Source organism: Euleptes europaea, chromosome 15, assembly GCF_029931775.1.
Source record: "Euleptes europaea isolate rEulEur1 chromosome 15, rEulEur1.hap1, whole genome shotgun sequence".
NCBI lineage: Eukaryota > Metazoa > Chordata > Lepidosauria > Squamata > Sphaerodactylidae > Euleptes > Euleptes europaea.
In genome coordinates this window covers 31029896-31056689 of record NC_079326.1, presented here as the reverse complement: position 1 = coordinate 31056689, position 26794 = coordinate 31029896, and the positions used below count along the sequence as shown (strand labels likewise).

At 43.3% G+C, this 26794-nt stretch overlaps 1 protein-coding gene across 2 annotated transcripts; it reads left to right on the top strand.

The window, feature by feature from the left end:
- Nucleotides 1–499: 499 nt before the first annotated feature.
- ACVR1C (activin A receptor type 1C) lies at nt 500–26038 on the top strand. 2 transcript variants are annotated; one of them, XM_056861090.1, is made up of 9 exons: nt 500–668; nt 8371–8380; nt 9427–9656; nt 12712–12942; nt 15783–15950; nt 18518–18674; nt 19602–19726; nt 24111–24241; nt 25889–26038. In XM_056861090.1, the coding sequence occupies exons 1-9, from the start codon at nt 515–517 to the stop codon at nt 26012–26014; spliced, it is 1332 nt and encodes a 443-aa protein (XP_056717068.1). In that variant the 5' UTR covers nt 500–514; the 3' UTR covers nt 26015–26038. The 2 variants fall into 2 exon arrangements, with proteins under 2 accessions (XP_056717068.1, XP_056717066.1); XM_056861088.1 differs by lacking the exon at nt 8371–8380 and having other exon boundaries at nt 9411–9656.
- Nucleotides 26039–26794: the final 756 nt, after the last annotated feature.

Sequence of the window (26794 nt, the reverse complement as noted above, 5' to 3'; positions counted from 1 at the left end):
CCTAAGCCCTGGGCCCTGGAAGCTGCTTCAGCTCAGGGTATCCTGACGCTGGTTCTGAGCTGTAAATTTGGTTCAGCTAGGGCAGTACGGGGTGAGGAAAGGAAGGGGTAGGATGAGGGAGGTATTACCATAGGGTTAATTTCTGCACCAGTCTGAAACATTTTGCTATGTAGCAAATTTTGGTACTGTATAATTGTTAAAAGGCTTTGCCATTAAGACTTTTAAGGTAAGGGCAACTTTTGATCTAATAGCCTCTAAACAAAATAGACTATACGATTAAAGTGTTGTGATCCAAAAATATCTGATATCTTAATCAAATTCTGGAGTCTCTGAAGAATGTTCTTCTTTTTCCCTAACCACTTTATCCAATCATCACAGACCAGGTGGGCAACAGTATTTTGCTTTTGGACTCATCAAATGCTCCGTTATCTTTGCAGGTCTAACTTGCATCTGCCACTGGTGTGAGAGAACAAACTTCACTTGTGAAACAGAGGGAGCATGTTGGGCTTCTGTCATGCTAACAAATGGCAAACAAGAGGTGGTGAAGACTTGCCTTTCCATCCTAGAACTGAATGCAGAAGTCTTCTGCCATGATTCAAAGTCCATCACAAGGAGGAAATGCTGCTACACAGACTTCTGCAACAATGTCACTATTCACCTGCCCATAGGTAAGCAATGCTGCTCAGTGCGAGAAGATCCACCATGAGTGAACATCAACAGGAGGGTGCTTTTTATGCTGCAAGGCGTCGTTTTAGAAATCTGACCCAGGCCCGTTTTTCAAAATGTGTGTGTGTGTAAAGTGCCGTCAAGTCGTAGCCGACTTATGGCAACCCCTTTTGGGGTTTTCATGGCAAGAGACTAGCAGAGGTGGTTTGCCAGTGCCTTCCTCTGCACAGCAACCCTGGTGTTCCTTGGTGGTCTCCCATCCAAATACTAACCAGGGCTGACCCTGCTTAGCTTCTGAGATCTGATGAGATCAGGCTAGCGGGGGCCATCCAGGTCAGGGCGTTTTTCAAAATACTGGATTTTAAAAAAATCACAGTTGTTGTTTTGTGCCTGTGCTTTCTTTCCCAGGAAAGGTAGAAACAACTAATGGTATACTTGTGAGATGTTTTCCTCCTTTAGGCCACAATTGGTATACATCGTGTATGCCTTATTGATGTTAGTTTATAGAAGGTAGTATGGAAAGTGTGGAAAGGGAGTGACGTTTGGGACAACGATAACGGCGTAACTGCAGTCTTTCATGAAACAGACAAAAAGATTTGTATATTGTTAAGCATATGGCACTTACAATTCTTGTTACAGCATTGAGAGTAAATAACCAGCAACACCACCAGCCCTGAGTTCTTGGTTCTACACATTTGGTGCTACAAGACTTCATGAGGAAGCCCTTTCACACCATGCTTGGTGTCTAGGCTGTTTGACTGTCAGTCTTCACCGCGTGCATTTGTGTATGATACAGATGAATCAAAATCTTTTGAAAGGGCTGAAGTACCAGAGATGCAACGGGGAGGCCTTTGGTGAAGCCTTTTGTATGAGTGAAGCCTGAAAGCTAGTGTCCATTCCAAGATCAGGTATAATCTCCAGTGGAAAAAGTTTCTTTCAGCTACGTACTGTAATGAACAATACTGGAGAGCTTGTTCTGGGCAGTCTTGTGGCTTTTCTGCAAAAAAAGGGATATGGTTGAGGATTTGTCCTCTGCTGCCCTGCGAGTCCAGTGAAGGTGTAGGCGTTATTAAAATCAGGCTTCAACAGGGGGTGCTGTCGCAGTAAATGCTTGGAATGGTATAATTACCATACTTTCTTTCAAACTCTTAATACATCGGTGGGAATACATAGAAAGTGCGAACAGTATTTTTTATAACGTTTTCAAACTCTTAATACATCGCTGGGAATACAAGTGCGGTAACCCCTTACGTCGTCTGAATTGCAAGCTCGCTTTCAGGTTTTCCCTCTGCAAGTCTCTCTTTGCTGCAGAGTTGCACTGTACACAAATATCTGTATGGCAAAGCTAATGAAATCGGTAAGAGCCCTTTGCCTTGGACAGAGTTTACAACACAGGTTCCAAACAGCCCTTTGCTAAAGAAAGCTGTACAAGACAGCTTGATTGTATAGAACCCCGGTCCCGTGAGAACAGTCCCCTTCGTCCATTCTCCCTTCATCCATTTCATGTTGCTCAAAAATCTCTGGATGTTTATTTTCTTGCTGTGTTTATTTTGGTGTAAATGTTTGATTTTTTGTTGACTTCTTTCTGCAATTTTAACTGTTGCTTGACAACCATGAAAAGATGGAAAGAGTCAGTTTTTATTAGCCCAAGAAGGCGCAACTAGAATTCTTTTTAGACTACTTTGGTACTTCACAATGAAATTGTGCTAGTCAGAGGCTAGTTCTGTCAGTAGATGATAGGGCTGCCAACCTCCAGGTACTAGCTGGAGTTCTCTTCTTTTACAACTGATCTCCAAGCGATATTGATCAGTTCACCTGGAGAAAATGGCTGCTTTGGCAATTGGACTCTGTGGCATTGAAGTCCCTCCCCTCAACTCAGAAATGTATTCCAAGAAAGGTTTTTTACCTTCAGAAACCTTCTTAAAAAAAAACTATAGCTTTTTATGATCTATACAGTCAAACTTGCACAGACCTGCACAAGTCAGGGACTCACCAAACTCAATGCAACCATGTATTGTGCCCTGCTTGGGGGCTCAATAAACCACCAGATTGGGAAAAAAAGTAATTCTGAAGTTCTGCTGGTTCACAATACTTAGCTGGTGGGATGTATTCAGCTTCGTGTGTCTACCAGTTATGGAAGCCTGAATAGTAATTTCTGTTTGGAGCTTTGTCCCAACATTCAATAATGTCATTGTAATTTAGATCCAGTTTCAGGTAGCCGGCTCAAGGTTGACTCAGCCTTCCATCCTTCCAAAGTCGGTAAAATGAGTACCCAGCTTGCTGGGGGTAAAGTGTAGATGACTGCTGGGGGTAAAGTGTAGAAGGCAATGGCAAACCACCTCATAAACATAGTCTACCTAGTAAACATCGGGATGTGACGTCACCTCATGGGTCAGTAATGACCTGGTGCTTGCACAGGGGACTACCTTTACCTTTAATTTAGATCAATGCTGAAGGTCTCCTATTGTCTGGAAAGGAGAATGTTTGGATTTTAAAACCTTTGGATAACTGAGCAACTGATTAATTGCTGTTGTTTGCCAAGGAGGAACTTTAAAATCACTTCAGAGCCATTCAGTTTGCCAGGTCAACCGTTCTGCAACAGCAGGGATTTGCATAGATGTGCTATTAAAGGTGATCTTTATCTAGAGTTAAGCAAGGAGTCATCTTCTGATAAACTTTGTGGAGATATGCCATGGCCTTTGTTCAAGCACTGCTGACCATTGGGGAGATGTTCTTGTGACTAACATGATAAATAGTCAATCTCCTCACCCATGAAGATATAAGATGTTGCTTTATATTGAGTTAGACAGATGATGCATATTCCCCAGATTTCTGCACTGACTGGTGGCATCTCACTATGCTATGCAAGAGTCCATTCACCCTGAATGGCAGTACTTTGGTTTATTTACATTTAACATCCTGCACTCATAATCAAGGTTCTTGCGGGTGTTTTATAAGGTGTGCCTGGAGCAGCTTTGCTGTAAGGATGTATTGATTTCAACCACATCTTCCTTGGGGATTTTCACAGGGTTGGTTGAACTTAGCACAATCATGTCGAGTTATTCATTTTGCACAAATGGCTTGCACTGCATACCAGTTTGTGAGCCAACCAGCCACCTACATGATAAATTATATGTTTGGGATTTGATACTGAGAATGAAATTGCATTCAGCTATCAATGGCACAAAATGATGCCCTAGTTCCCTTTATAGTATTAATTTTATATAGGCACTAGTTAATATTTCTGTGTTGGGTAATATGGCATGAATCATGGAATATTTCATTAAATGGGTTACTCTGAGAGATCAAATCAAATCTTTATTTTGATACAAGATCATCTCTGAATAAAAATTAAAATTTAGATTAAAATAATTCAAAGAAAAAAATGGGTTCATGGTTCTGGGAGAGATGATTTGAACAGGAGGAGGAAAGATCAGCTATGGGGTAAGATTTTCAGTCAGCCAGTTTTGAATCCCACAAGACCGAAGGCAAAGTTTGGCCACTTGGCTGGTTATCTCCCGAGAGGAGTCTGCTAAGAGAAGGGAAACTTTAGCTTCTTAAGATCTCCCAGGAAAGGTTGACAGTATGGGGACGAGCATTATGGGGCTCCTGCACGCACTGTGAGATGATTCGATGACCCCCATCTGGAGCATTTTCCTTACTTCTTCCTCCACTGCTGCCCACCTTTGATGCGGGATGGGTCTCCAAACTGCCCATGCTACTTAACTGGGCCGTGTTCTGATTGTGTGTGAGGTACCACTGGTCCTTCCTAGCAGAGTATCGAACACCGGAGGCCAGATCTCCAAGCAGTCTTCCAATTGCCGTTGTTCCCCGGTCAACAGGTTTTCATCTATCACCAGTTTCTTACAGTCCAAGGGGTGACCCCAGGAAAGTTCACCGGTTGTTAGTTTGGTGGGGTCGGTTTCTAGTGCAGACGTCTCAGTCTCCTGGGTAAACCATGGTTTGAGGTAATTGACGGGAAGTAGCTTTCAACCCTGTCGTGAAGTCCTGCACTGTACCTCACAGGACAAGGGGCCTAATACTTTAGTGACCTCAAAGGGGGCTTGCCAGGGGTCCCCCGAGCTCACGTCCAGGACCCAGTGGCTAACCACTACCTGGCCTCCCACTGCCTATTTCTATTAAGCATGATGCTAAAAACACTGTTGAGTTACAAACATGTTTTTCTGCTAATAATTGGAATTGGATTAGTATTGCTGCACATTGTTTGCCTTTAATGTACCAGGCGTTCTGGAGAGCTATTTTCAACTGCTTAGTAACATCCTTTTCCATTGCTTAAAAATAACCTTCATTAACTTATTATGGTCATAGCTTTGTGTAGTACTTTAAATCCATCAGACAGTTGCCCGAGTATTCTGTTGACTGCACATTAATTTATGATTTTGAACAGTAAATAACTAAGTAGGTTTTTAAAATAAGGACTGCAAAATCCATTTCATTGCTGTTGTCCATTTAGTAGCATTGGTTAATCAACAAGAGCATAATTTTTATGTTCCTTAAGCGATAAACACAGTGGTGATGCAATGCTAAAGTTTACTTCATCCAACAGAGATCGTGCCATAGTTTTATTTTGCTTGTGCCGTTGACTTTTTAATTGTCGTTCTGCTGCATTGCATGAGCTTGTCCTTACCATACTTCTGGTCTATCTGATGACCTGATCAGTTGTAAAGTAAAAAAACTAGAATTCGAGCATTTTGTCTATTGAACTCTGTTTTCCAGACATTTCCTCTTTTCCCCCATCTAGACAGAGGCATTCATCTCTTGAGCAAATTCTCAAGGGACCATTCTCTGAAATCCTGAGTATTCTTACTTGGAAATTTTCAGTTAAAATCAGTGCCCAGACATCCACAGAAAGGTATTGGGCTGGAACATGTTTTGAATACTGTGAAAAATGTAATCTTGACTGAGTTTTAACACTGAAAGCAGTCGTGTCAAAATTAGGAGTTTTGATAGGTTCCTTATTCAGCAGTCACTAGGTTTGCCCTAGGTGGAGCCTGGAGTTTCCCCAGAATTGTAACTGCTCTCCAGACTACAGAGATCAGTTCCCTTGGAGAAAATGGCACCTTCAGACTGTGTGGCATTATACTTCACTGAGATCTCTGCTCTCCCCAACCTCCAAATCTCCAGAAGTTTCCAGAAGTTGACAACCCTAGCAGTCACTCTGCTACTACTATCCATACTACGGCTTGGATCCTATGCCTTGTTTCTTTTACTTCCTTCACCCATTGTGGAGATGGTCCTCTGCTGTGGAGTGCATATACCTTGGGTGGTAGGCACTTCCAATCCCCCAATGAAATACAAAGTGCCTAGAATGGGCCCTGCAGCTAGGACACATGAAGCACACGTGAAAGCAAGGTATGAGATCCAAGCCCACAAGTTTATGCACTTTAAAAACAGTGGACATCTTTGTATTTGTAACACTTATTTCATTCAAAGTGTTGCTACTTAGGTCCTTTCCACGTTGTGCTTTGCCGAAGACTCTTCTTCTCCTGCCATGTTGCATACTGGGTTAAGCAATCTGTGTTAGTAGAATGGTCATAAAGAATGTTTAATACTGCTTTAGCCTTCCAATGGAGACTCACAATGTAGCTGGTTTGGAATATCTGTAACTCATATGGACAAGTGACTATGGGGTATGTGTGTGGAAAGCAGGGTTTTCATAGACTTGGGCTTTTATTAGAAGAGCTTTAGTATGAACAAATGAACATTGGGGGAGGGAAAACTGGTAGAGTTTGCATTGGCTGTCTGACCAGTTGTTTCTGGGTAAAGGCCCAGGGATAGAAAAGAAGGCATTTTGATACCATGCAGATAAATTTGAGGGCATGTTCAGTGAAGTTAAGTGGCATCTGCTGTCCTGTTCGGATATTTACTTCTCGTAATCTGGAGGGGACTAAAGCCTGAGCATCTCCAGACTGCGTATGTGTACACTAACAGACTTTATGTCTTATCCCCCAATACCTCCCTGCCCCCCTCCCTGCCCCCCAGTGTCTCCACAGAGAAAAAGGACTATAAAATAAGGACATGGTGGACTTCATACTGGCTCTTAGCTAGAAATTCTATGGTGTGGGGGGTTTGAGTTCACAGTTGTGGCTAGCCGAAGGTCACCCAGCTGGCTTCATGTGGAGGAGTGGGGAAACCAACCCAGTTCACCAGATTAGCCTCTGCCGCTCATGTGGAGGAGTAGGGACTCAAACCCGGTTCTCCAGATCAGCGTCCACCGCTCCAAACTACCACTCTTAACCACTACACCCCGCTGGCTCTCTTTTAAAGTTTAGTAACTTTTAAAATATATTAGCAATAAGGTAGCATATGAGACTGAAGTGTCATTTCCAGACTTGTTAGCAAGTCTGTTTTGTTAACAGTTAGTAATGGGCAGTTGATCTGAGTTCTAGTTTAATCTCATGAGATTCCCCCCTCCCCTCCGCCCCTAACCTCTGCTTATAGAAAATCCTCACTAAATCCTTTCTTTGGTCAAATTTTTTTTTTAAAAAAGCAATGAATAGCTGCAAATGCTCCTTTGAAATCCCTAAATTTTGGAAAACTGGAAGGAGAGGGGCACTAATGTTGCACTTGTGACATCTTTGGGTGTGACGGTGATGCCGGCCACAGCTGGAAGTATTTGCTAGCATAGGGGTTCCATGCACCCTCCATTGTGTTGGAATACAGTGTTAACTGGCCCATTTGTGAGCTTGCTGGCAGTACGTCCACTTAGCCCACCAGACGCTTGCCAGAGGCAAATGGGCTGAGACTAAGGTAAGTGCAATTAATTGTGACTGGGTGCAAGTGGAATGTTTATATGGGTGAGAACTTTACCCCTCACCAGCAATTGGGCCTTGTTGATAAGCCTATTGACAAGAGTGATGTTCCAAACACTCAGGGATTTGTTTACAGAAGCTGAGTACTTAGCTGCAAAGTCACAGTAATTAGCTAAATTCAGGGCAGAAGTTGTCTGTCATTGTGTATTCTGCCGCTGAAGTTGACCTATAGCCTTTGCTCTCTGTATTTATTCTGATGTCATCCTATGGGGTCTTTCCCCCCCAAGAGTTTTCTGGCCCTTTAAGAGAACATCCCATGTACTGTTGCTGGGTGTATGTGTGCTTATATAAAGTTTTCCCTGCAGAAAATGCTTTGTTTGCATGCATTTAATCTGGTTGAAGCAGAGTATATGTCATCTGTATACCCTATCCAAAAGGAGGATTGAAAAACTGAGGATGAGATTAACCGCCATTGATCCTTCCTTCCAGCACAGGCTCCCAGTGGTCTTTCAACACATTCATTTTTAAAATGGGTGTGCTTAAACTCTTGTTTTGAGAGGTGTAGTGGTTAAGAGCAGCAGAGTCTAATCTGGAGAACTGGGTTGGTTTCCCCACTCCTCCACATGAAGCCTGCTGGGTGACCTTGGGCCAGTCACAGTTCTCTCAGAACTCTCTCAGCTTCACCTTCCTCACAAGTTGTAGGAGGAGGGAAGAAAAGGTGATTGTGAGCTGCTTTGAGACTCCTTATGGTAGAAGAACTGGGGTATAAAAACAACTCTTTTTCTTCTTGTTGGCTTCTTCCCTCTACTGAACCTTCTTTCTTTACACTTCTTCAGTCACGGTGGCGTTGTGGGGCTATGGGTTCTCCTGGGCTACTGATAAAAGCATGAAAAGCCGTAGGCCACATTGGGAGGTGCCCACACTACAGCAGCATCACCTGGGCATGACATGAATATAGGAGGAGTTGAAGCACAAGATCCTCCCACATGGTGGCATTGTCCATGCAGTGTGTCCAGAGAGGCATAGAGTTGGAAGGGGCCATACAGGCCATCTAGTCCATCTCCCTGCTCAATGCAGGATCAGCCTAGAGCATTCCTGACAAGTGTTCGTCTAGCTGCTACTTGAAGACTGCCAGAGTGGGGGTTCACCACCTCCCTAGTCTTATATTATAAGCCATTTTGGCCAGGCCACTATCTATTTTATTAGTGTACGGTCGTTAGTGCCCTGACTTGGATGTCCCAGGCTAGCCCAATCTCATCAGATCTTGGAAGCTAACCAGGGCTGGCCCTGCTTAGTATTTGGATGGGAAACCACCCAGGAGGGTTGGACTAGATGGCCTGTATGGCCCCTTCCAACTCTATGATTCTATGTACCCTTTTTGAGAAATATTCTAAACAGTGATACAGGATTCTTCATTAAAAAGATGTGAAAGTTAGCTAACTATGTATAGAGAAATTGCTGTATTGACCTTTGAAGGGCTGGCCATCATGCAGATAGCCAAATCCACATTGTGGATTTGTCAGCCAGGGGAAATAAATATTTCTGCAAAGCCAGCACCAGGTCTCGAAATGTAGCAGTGTCTAGAACAAGGAGGAGGAGGGCAAAAGATACTGGGTAGGGTGCAAGTAATTGGGAAGAAGGAAGGAAGGAAATAGCATTTTCCCACTTCTGCAGTTCCTTATGGATCTCTATATATTGTAAATTCTTTTGGCCACTGCCATGAAAATGTACATTGGGATGGCTCTAGCCAGCTTTGCCACTATTGATAAAGGGTGGAGATTGCCCTTTGGCCACCAAAAAGGCTATGCGGGGGATCCTGGGAGCCATCTGGACAAAAGCCATGTTGGGCGGGAGCTGTATCAGGGAGGGGAGTTGGACTAGATGGAGAAAGAAAGCTGGCAGGGTCCAACTCAATGAAAGTTTTCTGCAGATGGTAGATTGCATGCTGATTTTGTTCTGCTTGTTTTGAAGGTGAGGAATCTTCAAGCAAACCGAAGCTGAGACCGGTAGAGGTAACAGTGATTATAACCATACCAGTATGCGTCTTGTCTGTAGCTATGCTGCTGACTTTGTATACATATCAAGGCCCCCACTGCAGATTCAGGAAGAAAAAAAGGCCAAACGTTGAAGAACCGCTATCAGAATGCAGTCTGGTGAACCCTGGGAAAACACTCAAAGATCTGATTTTTGACATGACAACCTCAGGTTCTGGATCTGGTATGTGTAAGCATGCAGTAGAATCAGTTGGAACTTCCATTATTCTGTAGACCTTTTGCTAATGTGTATAGAATAGGAGAGGATTGCAGTGTTGTAGTGGTGTATTTATTTTATTCTTATAGATATTGTTGCCACACTCCCTCTCCCCTCACTGGGGACTCAAAGCAGCTTACATCATTGTTCTTCCTCCCGCTATTTATCTTCCAAAAAAAAACAACCCTGTGAGGGAGGCTAGGTTCAGCGATTGACAGAGTCAAAGTCACCAAGCAAGCTTCCATGGCAGAGCAGGGATTTGAAGCCTGGTCTCCCAGATCCTAGTCTGGCATTCTAACCACTACGCCACATTGGAAAGTGGAAATGAGGCAAGAAGCACACAGCTGGGTTGATGCACAGTTACTCGGATTTGTGTCATCTGGACTAGCCATAGTTAGTTGCACAAACGGAGTTTTTGTTTTTTAAAAATGCACCCTGTCTTTCACAGGAAAGAAATGTATCTGGAGACATGGGTATTTTTATAACTGACTAAAAGAAATAACAGTAGGTTGGATCCTATAGTGCACTTCTGCTCATGGAAGTTCTTAACCACTACCACTGCCTGTGGATCCTACCCAAAGGAAGCAGTCCAGAGCCAGGTAATTGGCTGCAGCTGTTTAGCATTACTATACTGTGTGGAAAAATACATCCTTCCATGATGAAGGTTCTGAAAATGCCCTGGACTTTAATTCTCTAACCGTTTCGTTTCAAATCCATCCAAGTCAATGACAATTTGCCTTCCTCTGAGCGTAGAGCAGGAGTCACTGGGGGAGGTCGCTGTGAATTTTCTGCATTGTTCAGGGGGTTAGACTAGATGACTCTTGGGGTACCTTCCAGCTCTGTGTTTCTTCGTTTGATTTCAGAAACTTTAATCTTCCCACATATATGGCCTATAATCACCACAGACAGGCTAATTTTGCCAGGAAAATGTAAACTCTCTGGTATTTTAATATCTGACCAAAAGCCAAATGTGGAAGAGGATCATGACTGTCAAGCTATAAATATGCAACGAAAATAGCAATTGAACTGTAGACTAATCACGTATATCTGTTACAGATTTTAAAAAAATTGCTTCAAAAGTCAGACTCATGTTGAGAATTCTTGGGCACCTCCTGAGCCAGGAACTTTAAAACCAGTTTTGAAATGAGTGTAGATTAATATAAATCTTCTTGCCTAACTCAGTGCCTTCACAGTCAAGTGAATATGGGAACCCGAAATCTCTTTTCTTCTAAGCTGACTGCCTTCAAGCCCTGAATGTCCTTAGACAGGATCAGTCTGTAAACCGTTGTCCTTAAAACTGAAGGCATTGCTGAGGTATTAGTGTCACTATTGGTCAAGATCTGTGGGCAGTGTTGGCCAGCTTTTACATTTACCAGGGCTACTTCCAAACAGCAGTCCAGGGGTTGTATGGCTATAACATTCTCCCCTCCCCGCTAATTAGACTGATGTAGTATTAAAATATTATTGTGAAATCTGTACGTCTGTCATTCCTCGGAAGGCTCTATTCAGTTGCTCTCAAGGCCACATCTGGCCCACGGACTGCCAGTTGATCATGAAGATTTAAATGATATGCTTTGAAGGGTATGTTGAGTGTATTTTGTATTGGCACGTTTGCGACAAGTGTTGCCTGTAACGAATGCAGTTCCACAACCGTAATATGCGTTTTGGAAGTCAAGATTTGCTTCTGCAATGTGTGTTGAGTGAGTTAGCAGTATCTGAAAAAACAAACAAGCATGGAAGCAGGTATTCTGCATATTCCCAAACTCTGAACCTCTGGAAAATCTTTCTAGCATCATAATGATATTATGGATTCCTCTCAGCTCCCCTTGTTGTCACGATTCTAGCTGTTCAGTGGCCTAGTTCATTGTTCCTCAAAGCTGACTGTAGTTCTAAGATTAACAGTAATAAGTGTATATATTATAGGCCGTGGAACAAATCTCTAAGAAGGGGACCTGGAAGGATTTGCAGGGGGCATCTCATTTTCTCCTCCTCCACTATCTTCTCTTTCTTGTCCCTGAAAGGCCCCATATCCTCTCCCCTGTTCCTGCTTTCTTCTCTCCTTCCCACCCACCAGCCACAACCTACCTTCCTTTCTCTGCCTTCCCCTCTGTCTAAAGATTTACTTCCTTCCCTCACCCTGACAGCCTCTACCTAGGGAAACTATGGCCCAGTTGTGCAGTGCCAGCCACCATGCTGGGCCCAGTTGCACCGTGCAGGCCTCTGGGACCAGGACCAGTTGCACTGTGTGTAACTTACAAGGAACTGTGAGGGGCACCTCATTTTCCCCTGATACATTGATTTAAAAACAATTACAGCCCATTCCTGAGCTGACAGCGTACGCAGACAGTGGGGAGGAGGCGCAGCCTCGCCTCCTCCTAAGCCTGTAAAGCAGGCGCAGCACCACCGTAACCGGCGCCGTCATAACCGGCGAACAGGGATAGGAAGCCGCCTAACCGACAGCTCCCCGCCCCGGGAACGCCCCCCTGCGCCAGCACGGCCACTCTACGCCGTGGCCTGTGCCATGGAGAGGCCGCGCCGGTGGAGGGGTGCGGTGCGGCTTCCCGGTGCTTTGGCGCTGGCGGAGCCACCCTCCCCGCCAGCGTAAGTGCGTGTAATCGCACGATTACACACACTTATGCTGGCAGGGAGGTCACGCCACCTCCTAAAGAGATTCGGCAAGAATCTCAGGAATGGGCTGTTAGAGTGTTTGCCACTTTTCTAATAGATTATAGATTGTGCCATGCTGTTATACATTGTAGAGAACTAGCATGGTGCATTGTTTTGCATGTCGGACTACGATCTGGGAGTCCTGTTCTGCCCTGGAAGCTCAGTGGGCAGCCTGGGACTAGTCATGCTTTCTCAGCCTAACCTGCTCCACAGGGTGGCTTTTATGGAGTTGGGAGGAGGGGAGAACAAAGTTGCAAGCTATTTAATACAATAATTATTGGGATTATTTTTTGCAAAAGAAATTTAAAATCCACGAAGATTGAATTTTACAAATGCCCGCGCTTCTTTCCATTAGGTTTACCTCTTCTCGTCCAAAGAACTATTGCAAGGACTATTGTTCTTCAGGAAATAGTAGGAAAAGGTCGATTTGGTGAAGTCTGGCGTGGAAAATGGTGTGGAGAAGACGTAGCTGTCAAGATCTTTTCCTCGAGGGACGAAAGGTCTTGGTTTCGTGAGGCAGAAATCTATCAGACAATTATGCTGAGGCATGAAAATATCCTTGGTTTTATTGCTGCTGATAACAAGGGTAAAGCATTTCCAAACAGTTTCACAATGTTTGTCCTGTACTGGGATTAGCCCAGTGGGATTGTTGTTTTATTTTTTTAAGGCAATAGGTCCATGCAAAAAGGCAGAGATATGTAATGACTTGTGGAGGAGATTAGTAAAGCCTTCACTACAGTTAAGTGAAGAAAAAATGGTTGCCCTCTGAGGTATAGCTATGTGTTCTTACCAAGGCTTGGTTGGTGCAGCTCTGCATTGGAGCATTTTAAATGGACGGCAGCAGTGTGGACACAGCCATTTAGTTATCAATTAGGTGCATCTACAGGGCTCCCATTTTAGGTTTTCAGTGGTTAAAGTGAGGACAAAATTCAGCAAGCTCTAGAGGCCAGTGAGGGTTGTAGAAGTCTAAAGAGCCGGCATGGTGTAGTGGTTAAGAGCAGTGGTTTGGAGCGGGTGGAGTCTGATCTGGAGAACCGGGTTTGATTCCCCACTCCTCCACATGAGCGGCGGAGGCTAATCTGGTGAACTGGATTTGTTTCCCCATTCCTACACATGAAGCCAGCTGGGTGACCTTGGGCTAGTCACACTCTCTCAACCCCACCTACCTCATAGGGTGTCTGTTGTGGGGAAGGGAAGGTGACTGTAAGCTGGTTTGATTCTTCCTTAAGTGGTAGAGAAAGTCGGCATATAAAAACCAACTCTTCTTCCTCTTCTTCTTCCTTTTCCTCTTCCTCTTCTTCCTCTTCCTTTTCCTCCTCTTCTTCTTCTTCCTCTTCCTCTGTCCAACCATGTTAAGAAAATGTGAGGGCACTTAAGCTTTCTTAAAAGGAGCAGCAGTTCCTGCCAGATTTCTTCCTTTCCCTTCTGTAGATCTTCACAGTGTTGTCCCAGAAGACCTGCTGATTTCCAGGGATGAGATTTCGAAAGGCTCAGTGGGCTACAGGAGAAGAGGGGGATGGAAGCAGCAGGAATTGCCATCCCCTCTCAAGAAAACTGAAGGGCCCCTACATTTTTGTAACTGCATGGTTAGATATGGGGCATTAACTACGGCAGTAATACTGGTCAGCACAATAGTCAGTAGCTGCCATAAACCACACTGTTAAGCACACATAAGCTGATGGACGTCAGTGGGGTTAAACATTCCTAACTCTTAAGTAGTGTATAGTGTGCTGGCTAGACACACAGATATTCATGTGTAACTTTAATCCCCCTTAACTCCACATAGAAAGCCAGCGTGGTGTAGTGGTCTTGGAAGCCCTGGTTCGAATCCCCAATCAGCCATGGATACTTGCTGGGTGACCTTGGGCCAGACTCACACTCTCAACCTTGACCCTGGCAAATATTTGGATGGGAGACCTCCAAGGAATGACAGGGTCTTGAAGCGGAGGCAGGCAGTGGCAAACCACCTCTGAATATCCCTTGCCTTGAAAACCCTATGGATTCGCCATATGTCAATTGTGACTTGATGTCAAAACACACAGCTCCACATAGACCTTGTCCCACATTACCCTGCCAATCCATTCTCAGCAATCATTGTGGCCGCTGACATCCTCCCCCTTTCTGGTGCTGACCTGATAGCTTGAGACACACCCTTATGTTAGATATAGTTGCTGTGGTTTTCTGTCCGAAAAAAGAGGACAAAATATCTTGAAACCCATTCAGGAGACATTTTCTTTTAATTTCTTGCACATAAAAATGGTAGTGTCAGGATCTTGCAAGTTTGCTGAGGAAGAAGGAATATTGTGTATATTGACCTGGATAATCCAGGCTAGACAGATCTTGGAAGCTATGCAGGGTCGGCCCTGGTTAGTACTTGGGTGGTGGAAGAAAAAAGTGGGGACGGGACCTGTAAACAGAAGCTGGGTACCCAAGGTTGGGTAGAAAATATATAGCATTTCCAGTAAATTATATTTTATATACTTATACATATACGAATATGTATATGTATATAAAATATAATTTATTGGAAATGCTATGTAAAGGTTAAAATATTTTAAAAACATTAAAATATCACAATGGCATTTCCTAGGGTTGATAACTGTACCAAACGCATTTCGGCCTATTGGGCCTTCATCAGTGGTTAATTAAAACCCTCGTTAAGCCTGCACACATTTACAGAAATAAATAAATATACAAACAGTTCAAACCCAACCAGGCACGTGTATAGGTTGTAAAATCTATTACCAATTACTCAGACATCTGGTCAGATTGGTTCTAGTTGTAATACTGGTTAGTATATGTGTCTCATATACTATGTGTACAGATATCAACCTAGTAGAGCAGTGGAACACTACCAAGGAAGTCCAGATTTGCTACACAGAGGCAGGCAATGGTCAACTACCTCTCTTCATCTCTTTCTTTGAAAACTATGGGGTCACTATAAGTCGCCTGCAAAGACAGTTGAATGGTTAATCATGGGGTCACTACAGACCCCAATCTTTTCTGTTTTGTTCCTTTTATCTTCTGTGGGCTGGCAGCCAGTTCACTATTAGATATACTAAGGAAAGAGAATCTAATAATATCACATCAATGACAATTGCATAAAAGAAGATCATTAATTAATTATTAGGATTATTAGAAAAAAATATTACAATTATATATATATGCACACACACCAGTAATCTCCCAAAACTGAGACCAAAACTTTAAAGAATGTGACATACATTCATATCAACAATGTTAAAACAGAGTTAATAATAGCAATAAATAAAGCCATTCTGCCATGATTTATGCAACCCATTTTAAATTCTGGATTGCCCAATATTCCTGTGAGGAAAGAAGGGGGGAAACTGAGTTTTGAAATCATTGAGCCTTCTTGTGGTCTGGTGTTACGTGATATTAAATATGTTTTTTTCCCCTCCACAGATAATGGAACTTGGACTCAGCTGTGGCTTGTGTCTGAATACTACGAGCAAGGCTCTTTGTTTGACTATTTAAATAGCAACACCGTGACAGCTGAGGGGATGATTAAACTGACGTTTTCCATTGCGAGTGGCCTCGCACATCTTCATATGGAGATTGTGGGTACACAAGGTATGTGGCTGAGTGCAGATGTCCTTTCTCTGAATTACGTTCCATATGCAGTAGGTGAGGATTTGGATGGATATTAGAATGATTATCTTCAGCTTTTAGTTTAAAACATTATTCATTTTGACATTTCTGTCTTGGCCATTTACTAAGGAGCTTAGGTGGCATGGCTCCCCCGTTTTACCAAAGTCCAACTCTTTGGATGGGTGAGTCCCCTGACTCACCCTGACTCACCTCAGAATCTGCTCGGCTTTTGTGAGCTTCCCTAGATAATTTTTTAAAATGTTATTTTCCAACTTGTACATACATGAGAATGAACAAACGTTAGGCTAAACATTAGGAAGAATTTTCTGACAGAGCTGTTCCTCGGTGGAACAGGCTTCCTCCGGAGGTGGTGGGCTCTCCTTCTTTGGAGGTTTTTAAGCAGAGGCTAGATAGCATCTGACAGCAATGCTGATTCTGCAAACTTAGGCAGATCATGATGCTGATCACCACTCTGGGGTCAGGAAGCAGTTTTTCTCCAGGCTGGATTGGCCAGGGATCCTGGAGGGGTATTTTTCCCCATCTTCTGGGCATGGAGTAGGGGCTGTTGGGGGTGTGGGAAGGAGGTAGTTGTGGATTTCCTGCATTGTTCAGGGGGTTGGACTAGATAACCCTGGTGGTCTCTTCCAACTCTATGATTCTAAAGAAAGAAAGGCAAAATTTCTTGCTTGGTACATTGTCTGCTCCATGTGAGACAAGACTGCTTGCCACATTTCATCAATGTCCTGCACATCATCTTTGTTTTGAAGTGCTGTGAGACTTACAAGAGCATAATAATCCTTAATCTTATCTCAACAAGATCTTCTAGTTGGAATTCTCTTCAGTTTCTACGTTTTAGCCAATGTCAGCCTGGCAGCCATAACAACATACAGCGCAACCACCCTATAGCTCTTAGGAATAGAAGCCAAATAGCTTTCCTAGAGAATTCTCATGAACGCATGCACAAAAAAGCCCAGATATTTTCAAGCTTTTTTGAAGAAAGTTTAGAAGAAACAAGTCCAGGGAAACATTCCTCTCTTTCCTGTCAAAATATTTCTCCTTTCCCTATCAGTCTCACCTTCCCAAGCAAAAAGAGTTACCCTTGAGAATGGGAAGGGGCTAGTTCGTGACGGGGAATGGAATCTTATGAAAGACTAAATACCAGGGACCCTGGCATCCTCAGAAGCATCATTTCCAGTTAAGGATACATTTGAAAACTGCTTCAATCTCTTGTAAATCCTGCCTGCTATTGATTATCCCTTCTCTCTTCCTGAATAGATAAATTCCTTTTTCTTTTGTGCTTGTGAAGGGGGTGTGTGTTCTGAGCCAGGTCTGATTTTGGACAGATTTTGGCCCCCCAGCTTATGTACGGGATGGGATTTTCAGACTTGGAGTTCATATAGCACACTTCCCTAATTCTGACTTTACTATTCACTGCTTTGGTTCATTTTATAAGCATAAAAACAAACCTGTTTTGTGAAAAGATTCACTTCTTGGAAGTTAAAAGTAATCACTAAGCCTTTTGGGAGATGAATTGCTCAATCCTGACGGGGGGGCATACCCATAGGAGCCAGTGTAACGCTGCACCAGCATCAGTGCCCCCTTTCGCTGTGATATGGGGGACTTATGCCAGTGCACAGACACTTACACCGGCCCCAGAGAGCGACATGGCAGCACGGCACTGGGACAGCGGCGCAGCCTCCCTGCCGGCATTGTCCCCGTGGAGCTCCCCATGCCAGCATCCTGGGAGGTGTTCCCAGCGCATTCCTGGAGACAGAGCTGCCTTTGGGCAGCTTCCTAAACCCTTTCGTCCTGGGAACGCGCACTCGTGCTGCGGCATTGCTACACCAGCTGTTTTGCTGGCATAGCCTTGCTAAAGGCAATGGGGCTATTTCTCAATTTTCTATTTTTAAATGGAGTTTTTCACCTTTATTCCAGCTGGGAAGCTTCGGTGGAGTGGCGTGGGTGCACCCACTGTGTTTCTCTCCCCCCCCCCACTTAGGCTGCCCATGTGACTAGCAACACATTTAGCAATGATGAGATACCAACATCAATTTGTGACACTGTGGGAAAATGGAAACATTCATCTAAACGTGGGAGTGTGTGTCAAGCGCCATCAAGTCGCAACTGATTTATGGCAACCCAGTAGGGTTTTCAAGACAAGAGACTAACAGAGGTGATTTGCCGTTGCCTTCCTCTGCATAACGACTTTGGTATTCCTTGGTGGTCTCCCATCCAAGGGCCGACCCTGGTTAGCTTCTGAGATCTGATCTAACCTGGGCCATCCAAATCAGAGCAAATGTAGGAGTAGTGTCTGATATTTTCTTAGATTATATTTTCTGTATTATAGCTGAGCTACACAAGAACATGTGGGCTAATTTTGGATGGGGGTACAAAAAGCAGAGACCACTGTGAAGAAAAAGAATTTTTTGAAGTGTGGTTCATGTTCTTACATGCATGCGCACTGTGTGCTTGTAGTATTGTGCCAACTGTATGCCTTTTAATATAGCAGATAATATTTTGAAATAGAAATATATTTTTGTGCTTCACAGGCAAGCCCGCTATTGCACACAGAGACCTGAAATCTAAAAACATTTTAGTGAAAAGGAATGAGACCTGTGCCATAGCTGATTTGGGGCTGGCTGTGAAGCACGACTCTGTATTAAACACCATTGACATTCCTCTGAATCCTCGAGTGGGTACAAAGAGGTAAGGAAACATGTCTGAAATGTATAAAAAGAATTAACATGTCTCCTTTAAATATTGTGGACTTGACATTAAGAAAACCTCGCCTTGGATGCTCTGCTGAAAAGCTAGTGACTCCCAGCTCTTTGTCCTGAGCGTTCTGAATTAAATGTATCACTGGGCTTCTGTTGGTGTCACCTGTGTTTGCAAAGATACCCCAGCAGCATGCAGGAACAATAGACTAGAACAGGTAACGTTGTGCATACTGATGTGTTTCCTGGCGCTCGCTTCTTCTTGGCTTTCCTCCATTTCATTAGAGTAGGAGATGCTTCAGAAGAGCTCAGGAGATACCACCTGTGCATTTGTAGGAAGCATCCATTTGGAAATGGCTGTTTCCATCAGAGGAAGATGCTCGGCTTGGAACCCTGGAACAGTTTGGGAAGCTTCCCGTTATTTTGTGATTAGACTTAGCCCCGTGGCATCTATTTATTTTTCTCAGCTCCATGACATCCACTGCTTGTTCTCTGCATTATAAAAGTGTCCAGATATTTGTCAAGGCTGAGGACACCTGGACTAGAAGATTGCACGAAGAATCAAAATACCAGTGACCAGTGCTTCAGAAATAACCTTTTGAGTGATTCAAAACTCATTGTTTAGTCCCCATAAACTGTACCAGTGTTTCTCACCATCTGGTGGGATGTGAAAAAAAGGGCAGATGGGACAAAGATGAGTTATAACTGAACCAGTCTTTTTGCTTTACATGGAAATTGAGCTTATTTAGTTTTACTCCTATGAGATTTTTGTGAAGAAAAATCAATAGCTTGATAATTTATACATGTTCATTAAAAGTTATTATTCCTCATATCCCTCATTACCTTTGAGTAGAACATAACTATGGGTAAAGCCATTATTTCATTTATAAACCTGTGAATTTTCTCTACATTTTTAAAGATACATGGCTCCAGAAATACTTGATGACGCCATGAACATCAATATCTTTGAGTCGTTCAAACGGGCCGATATCTACGCTCTTGGTCTAGTGTACTGGGAGATATCACGAAGATGCTCAGTGGGAGGTATGGTTTATGTTTTTTTTCTTGTTAATGCAGTTTTTCTTGTTAACACTCCATGTTTGTTCTCTGTCATTTTTAGAATGTATCCATACCTTAAGAATAAAGAGACAAAATGTTATGCTTGGACCTCAGAGTGTGATTTCTAGTTAGAAGTAGAACTCAGGAGAACTCTGCTTTGAACATTGTGAAGAACAAGGGATGGATCAGGGATCCATCAGCAGAAGGTCCTGATAGTCACTGATCATCCCCACCCTCCCCTCCCCATAACACCGCAGTTGTTTCTGACGTCAGGAAAGTTGATTCCCAGGATTGTGGGACCCATGTGAAGTGATAGAGGGCTACAGTACGGAGAGGAAAAGGGATGAAATAGCAACCTCCTGCCTCTTCTGGGAGCAAAGATATGGCTGTTTGATGGGAGGAGAAAGTGAAAAAGATCAGTGATGTTTGTGCAAGGAGATTACGAATCCAGCTCATGGTCATAAATCAAGGCTGGATAAATTGGTGAAAAATTTGCTGAGATGAAATTTTTTACTGTCTTGATCTCAGTCTATATGTGTTCTGCATGGAAGTATCTCCATGTCAAACTATGTGGAATGGCTGTCCACGTGGTTTTAATGAGCTCATCCATGCCAACATCACTTCTCTTTCTTACTTTTTAATTTTTTTACCGTTTCTGTTGATGTGTTTAAAACTATTGGAACCACAAGGGGGTGCTGCTTCACAGACACAGCTTGCCGTATGAAGGTGACTGACTGCACGTAGGTGCATTTCAAGCAGCGATCTCACTGCCACCAATGCAAATGCATTGGACTACTATAGCACACCATTGTGGAGTCAGTTACATTTTCTCATTCCTCTGGGAGACTGAAATATCAGATGGTATAAAGACATTCTGGAACACTTGGATTGGCAGCCCTTTCTGCCAGTGATAGTATGGCTCTTATGTACCTATGGAAGGGCTATCATTATGCAAGTTTTGAGTTTGATAGGGCTGAAGAGAAGAGTACATTCTTTTTAAGGACTGGGAAAGAGGAAAAATCCTCTAGAAAAGAGGAAAAAATCCCCTTTTGTTCTCCCTCTCACAGGACCGAATAATTCTGCCACTTAATTGTTGGTAAAGAACAAAAACTATCAATTGGATTGCAGTGGTAGTGCAATTATTTAGGCATTTTTACCCAACTTTCTTCTCAAGTGGCTTAGAAAATACCAAAATCTCAATGTACAACATAAAGAGACAGAAATACAAGTTAAATAAACAAAACAAACAAAAAGTACACTGACAACATCTTAGGCTGATCTAGGATCACCTGGACTGGCTCGATTGGGACCACAGGCTGTGAGCCATGGCCTGCGAACCAGGGTCAAGACGTTGACTCATGCCAAAAGGCTTGTGCCTTTGCCTACACCCAAGCTTATATACCTGCAGAACAGAGGAAAAACAAACTCAGCCCAGATCTTATTCAGCAGTTAATAGCGAGATGTTCCCCAGCTTCCTCCCCATATTTTATTGGTGCTTTCCTATATTTCCCTTAGATATAGAACTCAAGCTTGAAAGTTTTATTGACCATTAAGGTTTAGCACCTTAGAATGTTTATTTTTTTGCCATCAAGTCACATCTGACTTATGGGGACCCCTGGTGGAGTGTTCAAGACAACAGACACTCAGAGATGGTTTGCCATTGCCTGCCTCTTCATAACAACCCTGGTATTCCTTGGTGGCCTCCCATCCAAATACTGATCAGGGCTGACCCTGCTTAGCTTCCAAGATCTGACAAGATTGGGCTAGCCAGGGCAACCCAGATCAGAGTGATTTTAAGTCTGCTGAAGAATATCCCCCTGTTTGAACCTGGCCCTATTATTTTGGTTTATTAATCCACACGAGGGACAGGTTCAGCATTAGACATAGGATATAGAGGGGGTACAGAAAGAGAAAGGAGGTCAATTTACTTACTACTTTATTATTATTGATTTAAGTAAATTAACTTCCTTTATCTTCCTATACCCCCTCTGTATCCTGTATCTAATGCTGAACCTGGCCCTCGTGTGGATTGCTACACCCAAAGAATAGGGCCAAGTTCAGATGTGTGGGGGATATCCTTCAGCAGACTTTGGGGGGCTCTCCAGGTTTGCAGAAAAGTGTAAAATACCCCACAATATGGAGGCAGACTTAAATCCCCCATCCAAAATAAGGAAATGTGCTTGCACAGACATTTGAATGGAGCATCCCCTTCTGTTGGGTGGACCAAGGAGCAGGCGCGGCAGCTACCACCTAAGCCAGGCAGGAGAGAGACACAGAGAGATGGAATTGCCAGAGCATGTACCAGGCAGGTGGGAGGAGGGCACAGCTGAAGCGGCTATCACATGTGCCAGGCAGGGAAGTACAGGGGAGGAGGAGGGGAGAGACGCTGGCACATGAGGAAGGCAGGTAAAGGTGGCAATGCAGGGGGGAGGAGCAGCAGCAGCAAGTTAATGCCCCCTCCCCCTGTGTGAGCCAGACAGCCAATTGATGTCAGCCATGTAGGTGTGTGAGCTGGCCAATAGCCAGTCCCATGATAAGGAGAACAAAAGGGATGGGATTCATCCCCCACAAATCTCACAGGTCCCCACTTGTGTGTGTTTGTTTACACATACATCCATAACAATGACTCCTAAGTTTGAAAATTGACACTCGTTGTCTCAAGCAATTTGTAGTGTAGAAAAAGAAGGGAACCGGAGGGGTTGGTTAGTTAGGACACAAGAATTTTCAGGCAATTGGAACTCAGAATTTGCTTAGAGTTGGTAAGTACTTATCCTGAGATAATTTTACTTTTACTAAAAATGTCGCCTATGGTTGTCATCGTCACATGGCTTTTGCTGTCATGCTCAAGTTTACTGAGTATCCTAAAATAACTTGCACCATAAGTTGTCCTGTGTGTGTTTTTCCACTGTTCCAGTTCTCTGTGTAAAAGGTTACTCAACTTGAGCAATTCACTCACGGGACTGAGTCCCTACTCTACAAAAAAAAATGAGTGTGACTTTTTTTTAAGAACAAACGACTGGAGGACAAATTTGAATTGTACAAGGAGCTGCTCACGAAGGCACACATGTTTTCTTTCCCCCTCTTTATATAAGCACATACACACTGACAGAGCTATATGCACCCAAGCATGGTGTGATAAGAAACTGAAGTATATCATTATGTAAAGAAGAAGAGTTGGTTTTTATGTGCCGACTTTCTCTACCACTTAAGGGAGACTCAAACCGGCTTACAATCACCTTCCCTTCCCCTCCCCACAAAAGACACCCTGTGAGGTGGGTGAGGCTGAGAGAATGTGACTAGCCCAAGGTCACCCAGCTGGCTTCGTGTGTAGGAGTGGGGAAACAAATCCAGTTCACCAGATTAGCCTCCGTCGCTCATGTGGAGGAGTGGGGAATCAAACCCAGGTCTCCAGATCAGACTCCACCGCTCCAGACCACCGCTCTTAACACTACACCACAGCCAGCCCTCCATCTGAGTTAAACAGCAAATCCAGTTACTGACTAGGATTCGTTAGCTCTTTGGGCAGTGCCAATAAAAAAAAAAAAAAAAGAATACATAGAAAATAGTAAAAGAATATTATTGGTTGTATCCTAACATTCCCTTCCACCAAATTTTCCTCAAACAGAGAAAGGCATCCTTCCACAAAGAAAATGTTTTCTTCATCAAAGGAAGCCTTTCTCCACCAGAAAAAACGACATTCTCCATTGGAGGAAGTCTTCCTTCAGCTTAGCAGAAGGGTCAGCTGGTGAGGACTTGCATTGAGTTGTGGTGAGGGTAAGCGGGGGGGGGGGAGAGAAGAAACTTTCTGATGCAGCCTCTCAAGGCACAGAAAGAAGGTCAGTAAAAAAAGATACAAAGGGGGAAAATGGCATATTTTTTTCCTTCCCACTTCCCTCTGTCAGCATATCCAATCCCCACAGGCCTCTGCAGAATGTTTTAGACTGTGCTGTCCTTACAACTGACAGAGGCAATTGTGGGCCATATCCAAACCGGGAACATGCTCCTGGTTACGGATTACTGCCACAGACATGAAATAGTGGTTATGGCCATGGGGCACATTTGGTAGCAAGAAAAATGATTTGAAAACTGTTTTAATGTATTTTATATCTTTTTAAAATTTGGGTCTTTAATTTGCCCTCTGTGGCAACTGCTTTTACAGGTTATGTTTTAAGGGTTCACAAGCAAATGCTTTGGTAAACACAAATGCATGTTGAGGGCCATATGTACAAATACAAAAGATATACATTCGCTGGTGCCAGGAAGCTGATGATTGATCAGATGTACGTATCTTTTTAAAGCATGTATTTGTCTCCTGTAACGGTTGAAGTTGTCCTAATAACGTTACCTTTCTACCACTTTCCTCTTCTAGGAATTGTTGAGGAATATCAGTTGCCTTATCATGACGTCGTTCCTTCTGACCCCTCCATAGAAGAGATGAGAAAAGTAGTCTGTGAACAAAAGCTTAGGCCAAATATCCCAAATCAGTGGCAAAGCTGTGAGGTAAAACTTTCTTGTATTTGTCTTTTTATCAAGACAAGCTTTCAGTTAATTTTGCAATGATTTTTATCCTTGTTCTCATATCAAGCTGGATTTCCCCAGCTGATTTGTTTTTACTTTGCCATTTTATTTAGTGATGTTTTTACTGAGTCTGTTTTGACTTTTATAGCTTTTAATTTTTTGTATTTAAATATATTGATTTGTGTAAAGAAAGTGAGTTGAGTTCCTTTTGGAGAATGCATTTGGTACTTCAGATAAATAAATGCAGAAGTTACTACCACCAGTAGTATAATACCAATGGCAATTAAGCATTCTTGAGTTTGAATATAGTTCTGTTCATTTGGCAGTAGTTGCAGGACATGCAACACAATCCCAAGTATGTATGCTCAGAAGCAGGTCCTATTGAAACCCGTCAATGGGACATATTCCCTAGTAAATGAGTTAAAGATTGCAACCAAATAGTGTCAAGCTGAGGTAAGTTACACCCTTCTAAGCCTGTTGACTTCAATGGACTGGAGTGTAACTCAGTTTTGGATGACACTGACTCAGTGGATTTAGAAGGGTGTTACTCTGTTTAGGATGGAGTTGTATACCATGAAAATGTTGTCCCATGCAACACAGTGTCTGTAGTGTGAGAAAGCCCCAAACCCCAAATAAAAATGTCTAGGCAAGATTAATCAATAGAGGTGGAATGTGTGTGTTAAGTGCTGCCAAGTCGCTTCCGACTCATGGCGATCTTATGAATCAATGTCCTCCAAAATGTCCTATCTTTGACATCCTTGCTCAGATCTTGCAAATTGAGGACTGGGGCTTCCTTTATTGAGTCAATCCATCTCTTGTTGGGTCTTCCTCTTTTGCTGCTGCCCTCAACTTTTCCTATCATGATTGTCTTCTCCTGTGACTCTTGTCTTCTCATAATGTGACCAAAATACGATAGCCTCAGTTTAGTCATTTTAGTTTCTAGATGGAATACCACCAATATTATAACTGCTATAAAATAATTGATGGACTCTACAAGGCTGTACAGATTTAAGCACTCAGATATCATTGTACTTGACACTAGATTATGCTTCAGTTCATCTCCATAGAAAACCATAGCCTGGGTTGGATCCTGTGCAGGGCCAGCAGAAGCTGATGTCTGAGGTGGATCTTTGCGGCCCTTCCCCCAGGGACCATCTCTAAGTGAAATAAAGGCAGGCTGAGAATTGGGGGAGGGGGCTCATGTGAATTCAAATCAACATAGGACAGTTTGCTGCAGTGAGGATCAGGAAGTGAGCAAAATCACCCTTCCCGTCTCTTGCCTCAGAGTAGTCACTGCTGCTGGCAGAAGTCTTCTCAAGGCATCAGTATAAAAGAGGCATCTGAGCTAACCTTAAGTTCTAGAATGAATTGGGAGAAGAGAGACTTGAGATGTTCAGTATATTAAATGTTTTCTTTGAAGAACACACAAAGCAGAATTTAACTGAAATATTGGAAAAAAATATTAAACATTCATTTTTAATAGCTATTTATAACCAACTGTCCAAAGTGGTAGGTAATGTTTGCTTCAGGGTTTGCAGTTTTGATAGAGGTTGCCTATTGGAATTTGTGGCGCTGTATAGAAAAGGCACCTGAACGTTCTTCTCTAACTTCGCTTTTCTTTTTCTGAAGGCACTCAGAGTAATGGGCCGGATAATGCGGGAATGTTGGTACGCCAATGGGGCAGCTCGCCTGACGGCACTTCGCATTAAGAAGACCATTTCTCAGCTCTGTGTACAAAAAGATTCCAAAGCTTAAGTTTGCACATGCTTCAAGAAAGGAGAAGAAAATGAATCATTTTGTATTTTCTTTTTGCATTGTTTTGACTGTGCTCTACCTCACTGTTGCAGAGTTTTTTATTACATTATATAGATACCCAAACCTGAGTTCTAGAAAAAAGCTTCACTGGATGTTCAAAGCCAGGATTAATTTTAGGCTTGGGGTGAGATGGTGCCGCCTGCCTTGGCAACCTACAGAAGTGCCCCTCTGTGGTTCCACTATTGCAGCTTAAATATCTCAATCTCAGCAAATCCTGGGATCCACCTGGGGACAGAATGTTGTGTAGAAAGTCAAGTCACTGCAGTGGGGCACTTTTGCGGGTTGATTTCCACGAGACACATTTCTCAGTGTTTGAGATACCAGGATCTTTGAAGCCAACCTGTGAACCATCACAGTCATATGTTACTTGCATGTTCTCCTCTTCCCCCACATGTGCTGTTCCTGCTACAGGTCAGGACTGTGGTGCGGTACAGAATGAGGCCCAGCCTCTCTCCTGCCCTGTATGCTGTTACCCTGAGCAGAAAGGGCCCAGGGAAGGAACTGTTTCATCCTGTGTGGAAGAACTCATGGGCCATGGCTCAGTGGTAGAGCATCTGCTTGGCATGTAGAAGGTCCCAGGTTCAGTCCCTGGCATCTCCAGTTAAAGGGACTAGGCAAGTAGGTGATGTGAAAGACCTCCACCTGAGACCCCGGAAAGCCACTGCCAGTCTGAGTAGACAATACTGACTTTGATGGACCTTGATGGTCTGATTCAGTATA